Genomic DNA, 12,713 nt, shown 5'->3' with positions numbered 1-12,713 from the left:
ATTAACTAACTGGAATTTTCTACTTGTTTCATGTGATGCAGATAATCATACTGATATGATGGAAGTGGATGGGGATGTTGAAATCCCTCCTAATAAGGCAGTCGTGTTACGGGGCCATGAATCTGAAGTTTTCATCTGTGCCTGGAATCCCGTTAGTGATCTCTTGGCATCCGGGTATGTTTCTCAAAGTGAAACTGAGATGGATTTTAGAAAGTATCTTATCGAAGTATTATTACATTTTATAAATATATCACTCACATTTTCAGAATTCTGTTGCTTGTTTGTGGTTATTTTGCCTCTGTAAATTTTTATTTCTTTATGAAGTAATCTTAGACGTTTTCATTAAACTTACTTCAGGAGTGCTTGGGGCCCCCAAAATGGAGACAGAAAAAATACTAGAGTGGAAATTCTTGATCGGCCTGTTTTATTTGCCTTATTAATCTTAGGATGTCAGTAGTTTTTATTTAATTTTGATTCTTGGGTACTTGAGAATGTAATGAATTTAAAATACATTGCATACTTTATAGGTCTGGAGACTCAACAGCAAGAATATGGAATCTTAGTGAAAATAGCACTAGTGGCTCCACACAGTTAGTACTTAGACATTGTATACGAGAAGGAGGGCAAGATGTCCCAAGCAACAAGGACGTGACATCTCTAGATTGGAATGTGAGTATCCCTACAGTGTCCATGATGAATGTAGTTACTAATGTACTTAACCTCTCTGAACCTCGACTAATGGCAGAGTTTGTCCATTTGTTCAGGTGTTCTTGGGTTTCACTAACTAATAAGAACAGCAAACTCTAGGGGTCCTCACTCCCAAATGTGGTTTAAAAAAAAAACAAAGACTGGCCCTTGAGCAATTAGACCAAAGTTCCACTTCTAGCCCTTCAGTTTATCTGGCAGCAGAACCTTCATAAAACAGATGGTCGACCGCTCTGTGCTTCATTTTCCTCACATGTAAAGTAAAAGTGCGATAAAGGTACCTACATAAATGAAGTAATAGATGAAAATCAATAACGGGCACATGCTAAGTCCTTAACTACTAAGTCCTTTGCCAGGGAATAAGAAAAATCTATATAATAAAAACATATTCTTCTATTTCTCATTTTGCTGTGAACTGATGAAAACTTCACCGTCAACTACCTGTTAGGGACTATTAGTCTAGATTGCTTCTGAGCTTTATTCTAGCTATAGTAATCTTATAATTCTTTGATTCAGTATGTGGTATAAGATCTTTCAGAGATAACTTGACGACTCTGACTTACCAGAAAGTTTGATTTTATTGTTTATAAAGCCTTCACCCTTTCAGTTTCAAATATACGATTAACAGCTGTTTGTTTCCATTCTCATGATTAATATGTGGAAAATTAGCATTTTTAAAGTTTCTGTATATCCTTTTTTCCATAGTGCCTTTTTCCTTTCTTGTAACTTTGCATCCATTTTTTACTTGCCCTGCATCTACGGCCCCCCCACCCGCCCACACACACACAAACACATCTTTTTGAGAAGCCTCTTAGACTGTTTTAGTGTTAACAGAATTTTAAGGGGGGGCTGTCCTTGCCTCAGCAAGTGAATAGGTGTCCTTAAAAAAGGATTACTCTAGCTAAAGTTCTGTTCCTATGAAATTCTTTCAAAACTCATAACTAGGTGTTTATTGTTATTGTTATTGTCTTAGCATTCTCTTCTAAAATTCCCAGCAATGTATTTACCCTTCCCCTTATAAAGTTGACAGTTCTAAGAATAGAAAGAGGTTTATCACATCGCAGCATTATTTGGTCGAAGGGTCAGGACTAAATTATTTTCTTAATATGGGATCTTATATCTTAAGTCAAAAGCCTTACAGCAGTTTTATGCTGTTTAGCTCAGAGGTCATGGTAATTTAATGAAATTTATAGTTTACACTGAAAAGAATGGTAAGCAAATGTTGGTTTCTTGAGGTTGGTGGTTCTGAACTGCAAGTTACAGTTTTAAAAAGTAAGGACTTTTCAAAAATATATTATTTCTATGAACTTGAATCTTCCACTAAAAGGCGAAAACATTATCCTTGATTAATAGTTCTTTTTCATGACTAAAGCAAGAGCCCATGACATATTCGATGCTTAAAATATTCTTTTCTGACATTAGTGGTCCATGAACTAAAACATTTGGAGACCATTAGTTTAAAAGAAACTTCCCATTGTGCATTTGTTGTTGGCTTCAATATGGCTTCTTCTCCCTCAGGCCGAACCCTAGGGGTTTTCTAAACCTTGGCAGGACTGATGCTACAACCCCCAGATCTAGCATTCATTTGCTTGTCACTTACTTGTACAGCTAAATGGCTTGAGCGGTTTGAAAAGGGTGATCTTGTTTTCAGCATCCTTACCAAAAAACCTCAAGAAAGTACTGAGTAAAGCAGGATTTCATTCTGTGTCTCCAGTGTTGTTTAATGCACTCTATAACTTGCATTTCCTTAGATCTGTCCTTCCGTTGTACTATCCATCAGGGCTAGGCACAGCAAGGGATATAAGATTAGAGAAATTGGAATGGATTTTTCCTTCTACTAAAATAGTTCCAGGCAGTTGTACTCAACTTCATTAACTCAGCCTATACTCTTTTCTGGTTCTCTTTCATGTCTTGCTTTTTTTTTTTTTTCTCCATTGGTCAGAATTTTATATTGGGAAAGAATTAACAAAAGAAAGGAACATGATATTTAAGAATCTGATCATCTGAAACAACACTATTGTGTGGATCAACAACACACTTTAAGTAGTAAAAAATTTAAAGGGGGGTATATAAAAACTTCTAATCATAATGAAATATTTTGAAAGATTTTGCTTTTCTCTTAAATGATTAGCTAGTGTGATGTTGATGTCCTTCCCAGTCTGCCACCCTGCCTCCGTCTTTAGGCATGTGCGTCTGTGAGACTACAGCAGCCCTTAGCGTACAGAAGAGTGGTGTTGACTCTGCTGCAGAGCAGTTCCTGCCAGTTTTGAGATTTGGGTATTAAGCTCACACACCGACTGATTAGGTGCTGAAAATTCTAGCTTAATACCAGTGAAGGATGTTTCATAGGCTTCTGGTGGCACTCCCAAATAAGCAAAACTGAAAAGTTTTGAAGCAGAGAATGTCAGGAATCTGCCATAGCTGGGATTTAAACAAGAAATCGTGTAGTAACAAGTAAATTGTATATAATTTGTATATAATTGTATATATAAATTATATAATCCCTTTCTAGATTATATAACTGAAAGAAATATGTTTCTCTGACAGAGTGAAGGTACACTTCTAGCAACTGGTTCATACGATGGGTTTGCCAGAATATGGACTAAAGATGGTAAATGAAGCATTATTCTTTTCATTTTTTTTGTTGTTGTCGTTCCAAGTTATAAAGCTTGAAATAATTTTGATATTTTCTTTTTTGAATATTAGGTAACCTTGCTAGCACCTTGGGGCAGCATAAAGGCCCTATATTTGCATTAAAATGGAATAAAAAAGGAAATTTCATCCTAAGTGCTGGAGTAGACAAGGTAAAAGAACTTTAAGTTCTGTAAAAGTTAATGTGTTACAGAGTATAATTAGAAAGTAACATTTTCTCTGCTAATCACATAAACATTAAAACATGCATATTTGGGAAATACAAGTATGTTTTATGATTATAATAGAAATGTTTTCTTAGATTCTTAGATTTTTCTGTCAGGTCATTGCTGAATCTACTCATCAGAATGCCTTCATTCTTTGTAGTGTGACCAGACTCCTCATTTTTACTTCAGTTTGAGCCATAGTGAATGTCATACTTTCCATGCTCTTTGCTTCCCTTCTGCAGTTTCTAGTTTATCTCATTAGTGAATATGGTTCTGGAGTGATTCCATGGGAAATCTTAGAGCCAGTCTTTAGCCGAACTCCTGGTGCTCAATTTAAAATGTAAGAAATACAGGATTTTCCAGCTTATTTTACCTAATTAGGCTGGTAAATATGCATAGATTGGAAAAAAAATGCCTTCTTCATTTTCTTAGTACATCCCCTTATCACACCTCTCATAACAAATACAGTTTAGGATTATTTGAATCTGGGAAAATAATATGTTTGTAGGTAACTGGATGCCTTGTCAAAAGAGAAGTGGAGAGAAAAAAGCAGCAGCAAAGTGAAGGAGGCCAGGAATGGGAGGGGGAAAGCCCTATTAATAGTCACTGCTGCTGTGTAATACACTTCCAGAGTTATAACATTAGTGATATTAAAAGCAATCATGAATATATCCATTCAGATTTATATGTTATACTTTGATGTAATATAAAAGACATTGTTTTAAATATGGTCAGAATTCAAGCTGCCCCTATATGAGAATGTGAGCTTTAAAAATCTGAACATTCAGAATTAGCTGATTACTTTGTTACCCAAGGATTTTTCTCCTTAGAGCTAAACAGTTATAAAAATCTTATATTAAATAAACTATTGAAATGGAGTTTCTAAAGCAATCTAATATAATTTCTGCTACTTTGTAGACAACCAGCAATTGTTATGTGAAGTAAGTTAACTGATGAAAAACCATCAGGGCAAAATTAAACTGCTTAATAGTCATTAACCCCTCCTCCCCCGCCCCCAGATGGAGTATATAGCCTTAGAGATAAAGTAAATGTTAAAAATTAAATCCACTCTGGCATTTCATATTGCTTTAATATAGTTAGGAATCTAATTTATGCACCTATATAATAAACTTCTTAGCAATATATTTTTCTTTTCAATCACAGACTACAATTATTTGGGATGCACATACCGGTGAAGCCAAGCAACAGTTTCCTTTTCATTCAGGTAAATCTTCACAATTTATAAGAGAACTACAACTTTCTTCTTTATTTCTGATTAAACTTTTAAACAGCATATAATTCATTTAAAATCTTGACATATCAGATACCAGTCTTGTTGCTAGTTCTTTGAGGGGTTGATGTTCCATGACTTTCAGATTGTTAATTGTCAGAAGATCATAAGAAGTTTTTTGTGAAATGTACCATAAAAAAGCATTCGGGGCCTGGTTGGTGTTATTAAATGGCAAGGGCAGAGATTTTTGAATCAGGAGGTCTAGGATTTAAAGTTAGTTCTACCTCACTTAACAAGCTTTAAGGCTGAGTGAGTTACTTAACCTTTCTTGGCTTTATTTTTTGTATCTGAAAATGAGGGATAATAATACTTCTGTTATGAGGATAAGACTAGGTAATGTATATGAAAATACTGTATAAACTACAAAGTTAAGATTTTGTTATAATTTCTCATTTTGGATTGCTGTATCTAAATCAGTCCTCCTATGTACATAAAATAAAAAATAGGCTTTTTTTGTAATGTCGTTGGAACTTTGATACTATAGATAGATTTCTCTTTTAAGAGACAATTTGATACTTAAATCTGATAAATGTGATCCCTCTAATAATGTGCTCCAACCTCCATGATATATAGCCATGCAACAGGGAATATAACCTGATGAGTTATATGACAGCCAGATTTTAGTACCTGTGCTCCTTTGCAGCCTAGAACCTTTGTATCTGTTTTTAGGGAGTTTCCTGATGACAATAACTGATGTTAACCTGGAACAAGATACCTAATTATTAAAACAATAGTTTTGGTACTACTTGATTCAGCTGCTTTTTTCAATATTTTGTTGTGGTTCAGAGAGTTTTTATTTGGAGGCTGACTAAAGTAACTCTGGTGGTTTTCAAATCTTTGCGAACATCTTTTTCACAAACAGACAATAGCACAGCATCACCTTTAACTTAAAGGTATAAGTTACACCTTCAATGGAAACTTGCAGTTTCTGGCATTTTGCTTTTTTTGTCTCTCTCTGTTTAGTGTGACTGAAAAAGCCAAAAACGTAGAGTTATTTTTCTTTAGTATTTGAGTAACATAATTTTGCAAGCATTATGTTAAACAATTCAGCTTGGTTAAAGCTTACCACACGGGTAGTCATTTACATATCAGTTTTTGTTCACCTTTGCTTCAAGTCTTCACCCAGGTAGAATTCTCTTAGGCCTCTGGCTATTTGATGTAAAAGTTTCTCCTACCTCCTAAGAGTGATGGAATAATAAAATAAGTGTGTAAGTACTTTTACTAGTTACTATATAATGTGTACCATCTTTGTGCTAGAGATGCTGCTCTGTGTATACATGATCTCATTTAGTCCTGGCTACAACCTGATGAGATAGGTGGTAATGAAGGCATTTTACAAGTAAATAAGGTTTTTACTCATGCTATTCTTTCTTACCGTGCTATTTGGTATTTTAAACAGCTTTATTGAGGTATAATTGACGTAATTATACATATTTAAATTGTATAATTTGATATGTGTTGACATATGTCTATACTATTGAAACCATCATCACAGTGAAGACAATATGTCTGTTAGCTTCAGAAGTTTCCTCCTGCGCCTTTGTGATCTCTGTCCCCTACCTCCAGGCAACCAACCACTGGTAGTCTTACTGTCACCAGAAATTAGTTTGCAGTATGTAAACAGATTACACAGTATATTCTTGCTCTGCATAATTTTGATTTCCTTTCAGTTGATAAGTAGTATTTCATTATGTAGATATACCACAGTTTGTTTATCCATTCACCACCTACTGAAGCAAATTTGGATTGTTTCCAGTTTTGGGCTATTACAAATAAAACTGCTATCAACGTTCATGTATACGTCTTTATATGCACCGGTGCTTCCATTTCTCCTATGTAAATATGGGGGAATGGAATGGCTGTATCATATGGTAGGTATATGTTTAACTTGTTAATAAACTGCCAGGCTGTTTTCCAGAATTTGCATTTTCCACACTGGTTTACATTCTCATGAGCAATGACTATCTGGTTCCTCTATATCCTTACTACTAGCACTTTGGTATGTGGTCCATCTTTTTAATTGTAGTCACTATTAAGATGTATTTAGTTGCATCTCATTGGTTTTTGTTTGCATTTCCTAATAACTAATGTTGACCATCTTGTCACGTGCTTATTTTATCTTTATGTCTTTTTTGGTGAAGTGTCTATCCTATTTAAATTTTTGGTTCTTTAATTTTGTTTTCTTATCATTGAGTCTTACTGAGTTTTGTGAGTTCTTCAGATATTTTGGACGCAAGTCTTAATCAGGTATTTACAAATATTGTCAGACATTCTTTGGCTTGTCTTTGCATTGCTTTGACAATGTCGCTCGAAGATCAGATGTTATTAATGTTGATAAATTCCATAATTTATTAATTTGTTCTTTTATATATTATGCTTTCAGTGTCAATCTAATTTACTATTCTATTAGCTTGATGTGAAGTTGAGGTCACTGATTTAAGACCTTTCTGCTTTTCTAATATGGCTATTTAGTATGTAAGTTTATCTCTAACTACTACTTAGTGACATCCCACAATTTTTTGTATGTTGTGTTTTCATTCAGTTCAGTATGCTTTCTACGTTTGATTTCTTTGACCTATGGGTTATTTAGAAGTGTGTTAATTTCTTAGTTTTGGGGAATTTTCCAGAAATCTTCGTAATGTTGGTTTCTAATTTAAGTCCCTTATTCCTATAAATGTAATTTAGATCAAGTTGTTTGATAATATTACTCAAATCTTTTATAACCTTACTGATTTTTCTATTTATGCCATCTGTTATTGAGAGAGGGGTATTGAAATCATCAACAATAATTGGAAACAATAATTTCTATTTCCTTTGAAGCTCTGTCAGTTTTTGCTTCATTTATTTTGAAACAATTTTATTAGGGACATGAACACTTAAGAATGTCACCTTATGTTGAATTGACCCCTTTATCATTTTATTAATGACCCTCTTTTCTCCATTTAATATTCTGTTCTCTGAGATCTACTTTGATATTAATATAGCTCTTCCAGTTTTCTTTTGATTTGTCTTTACATGGTATATGTTTTTTCTGTACTCTTATTTTCAGTCTATCAATGCCTTTATATTTAAAGTGAATTTTATCCAATCAGCATATATTGCTTGTTCATTCAATATCAACCTTTATCTTTTAATGATAATGTTTACATCATTTACATTTAATGCAATCATTGATATGATTACATTTAATTTAACCATTTGTTTCTCTCTTATTTCCTCTTTTTTTCCTGCCTCCTAAAATAAATACAGTTTCCTACTTTGGTGGGTTGTTTACTACACTTTTTAACAGTTGCATTAAGATTTATAGTACACATCTTTATCACCAACTACATTCAAGTGATATTTTGAAGGGATTAAAGAATTAAATAAGTTTTACTCATGTAGCTACCACTTCCATTGCTCTTCATTCCTTTGCATAGATACATATTTCATTTTGGTATCATTTCTTTTCTGCCTGAACTTCTTTAATATTTCTTAAAGGGAAAATCTGATGATAAATTTTTTTAGCTTTTATATATTTGAATAAATCTTTATTTCACCTTCATTTTTGGAAGATATTTTTGTTAGGTGTAGAATTCTGGAATTGACAGGTTTTTGTTTTGTTTTTTTTTTTCTTTCAATACTTTCAAGACAATGTAGTCTCTTCTCATTTACTTCATTTTCAATTTGAAATTGCTACCATTTCCATTCTTAACACTCTACATAATTTGTCTTGTTTTCTCTGGCTGCTTTTGAGATTTTTCTCCTTATAGCTGATTTTGAGCAATTCGAATATGCCATGCCTTGGTAAAGTTTTCTTCATGTTCCTTATTCTTGGAGCTTCTTGGATCTCTTGGTTCATAGTTTTCCTCAAATTAAAAGAAATTTAACCATTTAAAAAATATTTTCCCTCATTTTCAAAAAATCCAAGATTTTGATGGCATGTTTATTAGTCTGCTTGACATTCTACAATTCACTTATGCTCTGTTCATTTTTTTTTTTTTTTCCAATCTTTATTCCGAACCCTCTTGTTGTTCAGTGGTCAGCTGTAGTTGCAAGTGCTTTGATGTCTTTGTCTGCTAGTTCTAACATCCAAGTCTGTTCTGGGTCAGTTTTGATTATTTGATTTTTGTCTTCATTTTGGTCATATTTTCCTGTATCTTTGCATGCCTCGTTACTTTTGATTGGAAATGAGACATTATGAATATTACCTTGTTGGTTGCTTCATATTTTTGTATTAGAAATATTTGTTAACTTTGTTCTGGGACACAGTTATGAAATGGTTTGATCCTTTTGAGTCTTGCTTATAAAATTTGTTAAATGGCAGTGAAACAGTGCTCAGTGTGGGGCTAATTATTTCCTAGTACTGAAGCAGGAACCTTAAGGATACTTTTAACCAGTATTCCATAAATCATGAGGTTTCTAATATGACTGGTGAATATAGACCCTATTACCAGATTTGAGTATCAAACATTGTTTCTTGTAATCCTCTTGAGTGGTTCTTTTCCAGGTCTTAGCTAATGTCCTCACACACTTTTGCTGATAAGTACTTAGCTGAATGTGTGAGTAGGATCCACTGCAGATCTTCAGAGTACTCTGCATAGCTTTCTCCTTTCTAGTACTCTGTCTTGTGAATTCTAGCTGCCTTGGTCTCCCCAGATTCCCAGCTTTGTTTAGTCAGCTCAGGAATTTCATTGACTTCTGCCTAGGGAGATCGCTCTTCCCCATGCCAAAACCTGGACATTTTTTTCCAGATTATAATCTCGGGCAATCTTGTGAACACATTTTTTGTTGGTTTTCCTTCTCTCAGGAACAACTGTCTTTTGTTGCCTAATGTCTAGTGTCTTGAACTGCTATTTTATATATTTTGCATATTTTTTGGTTGTTTGGTGCAGAAGGTAAATACGGTCTCTGTTACTCCACCTTGACCAGAAATGGAAGTCTACCATGCTTTTTAAGTTACTGTCATTTAATTCCTGTACTAAATATTTTCCCATGTACACTCTTGCATAAAGCATAAATCATGGCTATAGATGTGTTACAGTGAGCTACCACTTCATATCCATTAGGATGGCTATGAAAAATAACATGTTTATGAAGATGTGGAGAGATTAGAACCCTAATACTTTGTTAGTAGATATGTAAAATAACACAGTCATTGTGGAAAACAGTATTGCGGTTCCTCAAAAAGATAAATATGGAATTACTATGTGACCCAGCAATTCTGTTTGTAGGTATATATTTAAAAGAATTGAAAGCAAGGACTTAAAACAGATTCTTGTACAGCATATGTTCATAGCAGTATTATTCACAATAGCTAAAAGTTGGAAACAAGCCAGTGTCCATTAATAGGTTAATGGATAAACAAAATATGGTTTATACAAGCAGTGGATTATTATTCAGCCATTAAAAAAAAAAATGAAGTTCTGGCACATGTTACACCATTCATGGACCTTATACACATTGTGCTATGTAAAATAAACCAGACACAAAAGGACAAATAGTATGATTCTACTTATATGAAATAACTAGAATAAGCAAATTCATAGAGACAAAAAGTAAAGATTAGAGGTTATCAAGAGCTAGGGGTGAGAGAAAAGAGGTGTTATTGCTTAATGGTTACAGTTTCTGTTTGGGGTGATGAAAAAATTTTGAAATAGTAGTGATGGTTGTATAACATTATGAATATAATTAGTGCCATCGAATTATACACTTAAAATGACATTTTATGTTATATGTGAACACAGTATTTAAAAATTAATAATATACCAAAAACCATTGAATTGCACACTTTAAATGGGTGAATTTTATGGTATGTGAATTACATCTGAATAAAGCTGTTTAAAAAAAAAAGAGTAATAAATGCCTTTCTTCCCCTTTCCTCATTACCTTTTTAACTTACGAAGGATGCACAGGTTAACAAAAATAAATCAGAATTGGACTCAAAAATCTGAATCTTAGCTTCAGTGTTTGAGAAGTTTGTGCAACCCTGGGAAAAATAACTTTTCTTAGACTCTTTATCATGTGTAAAATGAGATTAGTAATAGAAACACACCTCATATATCACTTACATAAAAGTACATTTTATGTTAGAGGTCTGCTTCTATCCTAAAGAACTTGTTTTATTTTAGGAATAAATTTTATTGTAGGAATAAAAATAAAGTAAGGAGGTATGTATTTTTAGATTATGCCGATCTATAACCATTGTATCTTATAGCCAGGTATACCACAGAAACATTAATCATACAACTCATGTTGCAGCATTCCCCAGTTTCCCCCAATTATCTCTACGCGGTTATACAGTTTGTTTTTGTTTTTAATCTAACAGTTTATTTGTTTGAATGCTACTTCCTATTTTCTCAGCCACCTATCTGATATTTTGCAGACAGCTCTATACCAAATTCATACCCTGTTACATCATGACAGATACTTGACCTTCTTCATAGCATTTATTATACCTTTGATTGTCTTCTAAATTAGACTTTTCAGACCCCTTTTCCTTGCTGCTTAATACTTGAACATATTATTTACCTAAGAAACATTTTGTTAAAATTGCTTTTGAAATGATATCTTAAGTAATAATATTAATGTCAGAATGAAAGTGTAGTGTAAGTAGTTCCTGAATCAGATTCCAGGCACAAAAACAATCTAAACCAGGTAATCCAAGAAAGGGAATTTAATACAAGGAAATAGTTGCAGAGGTGTTGAAAGAGTGAAAAACCGAAGAATATAAGGTAACTCAGAGTTTAACAACTGCTGGAAACCTAAGACTGTAGAGAAGGTGGCAGAGTCCAGCTGCCCAGTGGGATTTGCAACTTTAGAGAAGAGGCTGCCTGGCAAGAACAGGCGTCATGGAGTAATAATAGCCGCTGCCAGAGAAATGGGAGCAAAATCTTCTGTCTCCCTCCTTTCTCTTGACCTTGGGCTCTTGATGGTGTCTTCCACTGTATGAACCCTTCTAGAAACCTTGTACGCACTGGAGCCTGGGATATGTAGTTCATGAGAGTCGGCCACCTGGGTGCAGAGCATAGGTGAGCAGAATGTGGTAAGGAATGGACTTCAGAGCAAGGTGACAGACGAACAGGGCAGTTGTGTGCGTTGCTCTAAGTAGGGATGCACACAAACAGCATCACAGTTCACACATGGCGCTGATCAAAGTTGGCCTGTATTTTTATTTACCGGCTGGTTTAAGTTGGATTCTCTCAGAAGCAGACCTTGAGCCAAGCATTTGAGTGAAGTGATTTACTAAGGAAACCCTCCCAGGAGAAACAAGTGAGGAGTTGTGGGAAGCTGATGGGAAGGGGAAGGAGCCAAGGAAGGGAGCAGTTTCTGGTGAAGCAGGCCCAGTCTCAGCGTGATAGCCAGAAAGGGCTCTGGAGTGTTTATTTACACCTCAGAATTTTTCTCATCTTGAGCCAAGAGTGTTAGGTTTTTTAATCCCTCCCACTCCCAGCTATATACCACCAGCCATTGGGTACTAGCCACCTTTTGGAGGACATGGACAGCAGCGTAGTCGGGTAGTTCTCTGAATAAGTTTGCTCGTGGGAGCTCTGAGCATGAAAGCACTCAGAAGCTGGGGAATGGACACACAGCAGAGGTAAAGAGGCTCTACAAGGGAGGGAGGAAACCAGAAACACCTCAAGTAGTGTTGCCTAGAAATAGTTACAGCCTGACATTCAGTCCACTTGCCAGCTCTAAAATTATGTGTCTTAGTTATTTAAAAAAAGTTTTTTAATCTGGTGGGAATTCTTAGAATTTGAAATTTTGTACAAAAGGTGAATTTATGTTAATATTTTTATATACCACTATACTTTCCATAAGGTTGTTTTGGTAGAGAATTAAATATTTTTTTATATAGCCTCAGATTTTGTACCCTCTGC

At 34.4% G+C, this 12,713-nt stretch overlaps 1 protein-coding gene across 1 annotated transcript in view; it reads left to right on the top strand.

The window, feature by feature from the left end:
* The window catches only part of TBL1XR1 (transducin beta like 1 X-linked receptor 1), a 74,393-nt gene that overhangs the window by 44,742 nt on the left and 16,938 nt on the right, over nucleotides 1-12,713 (top strand). The window contains exons 5-9 of the mRNA XM_025046077.1: nucleotides 42-174; nucleotides 528-669; nucleotides 3,253-3,316; nucleotides 3,412-3,509; nucleotides 4,728-4,788. Coding sequence (XP_024901845.1) covers nucleotides 42-174; nucleotides 528-669; nucleotides 3,253-3,316; nucleotides 3,412-3,509; nucleotides 4,728-4,788 — 498 coding nt within the window. The remainder of the gene's footprint in view (nucleotides 1-41; nucleotides 175-527; nucleotides 670-3,252; nucleotides 3,317-3,411; nucleotides 3,510-4,727; nucleotides 4,789-12,713) is intronic.

The sequence above is a fragment of the Pteropus alecto genome, unplaced genomic scaffold (genome assembly GCF_000325575.1).
Source record: "Pteropus alecto unplaced genomic scaffold, ASM32557v1 scaffold33, whole genome shotgun sequence".
NCBI classification, from domain to species: Eukaryota; Metazoa; Chordata; class Mammalia; order Chiroptera; family Pteropodidae; genus Pteropus; species Pteropus alecto.
Note: the sequence above shows the minus strand (reverse complement) of the source record. Positions and strands in the feature narration are given on the sequence as shown.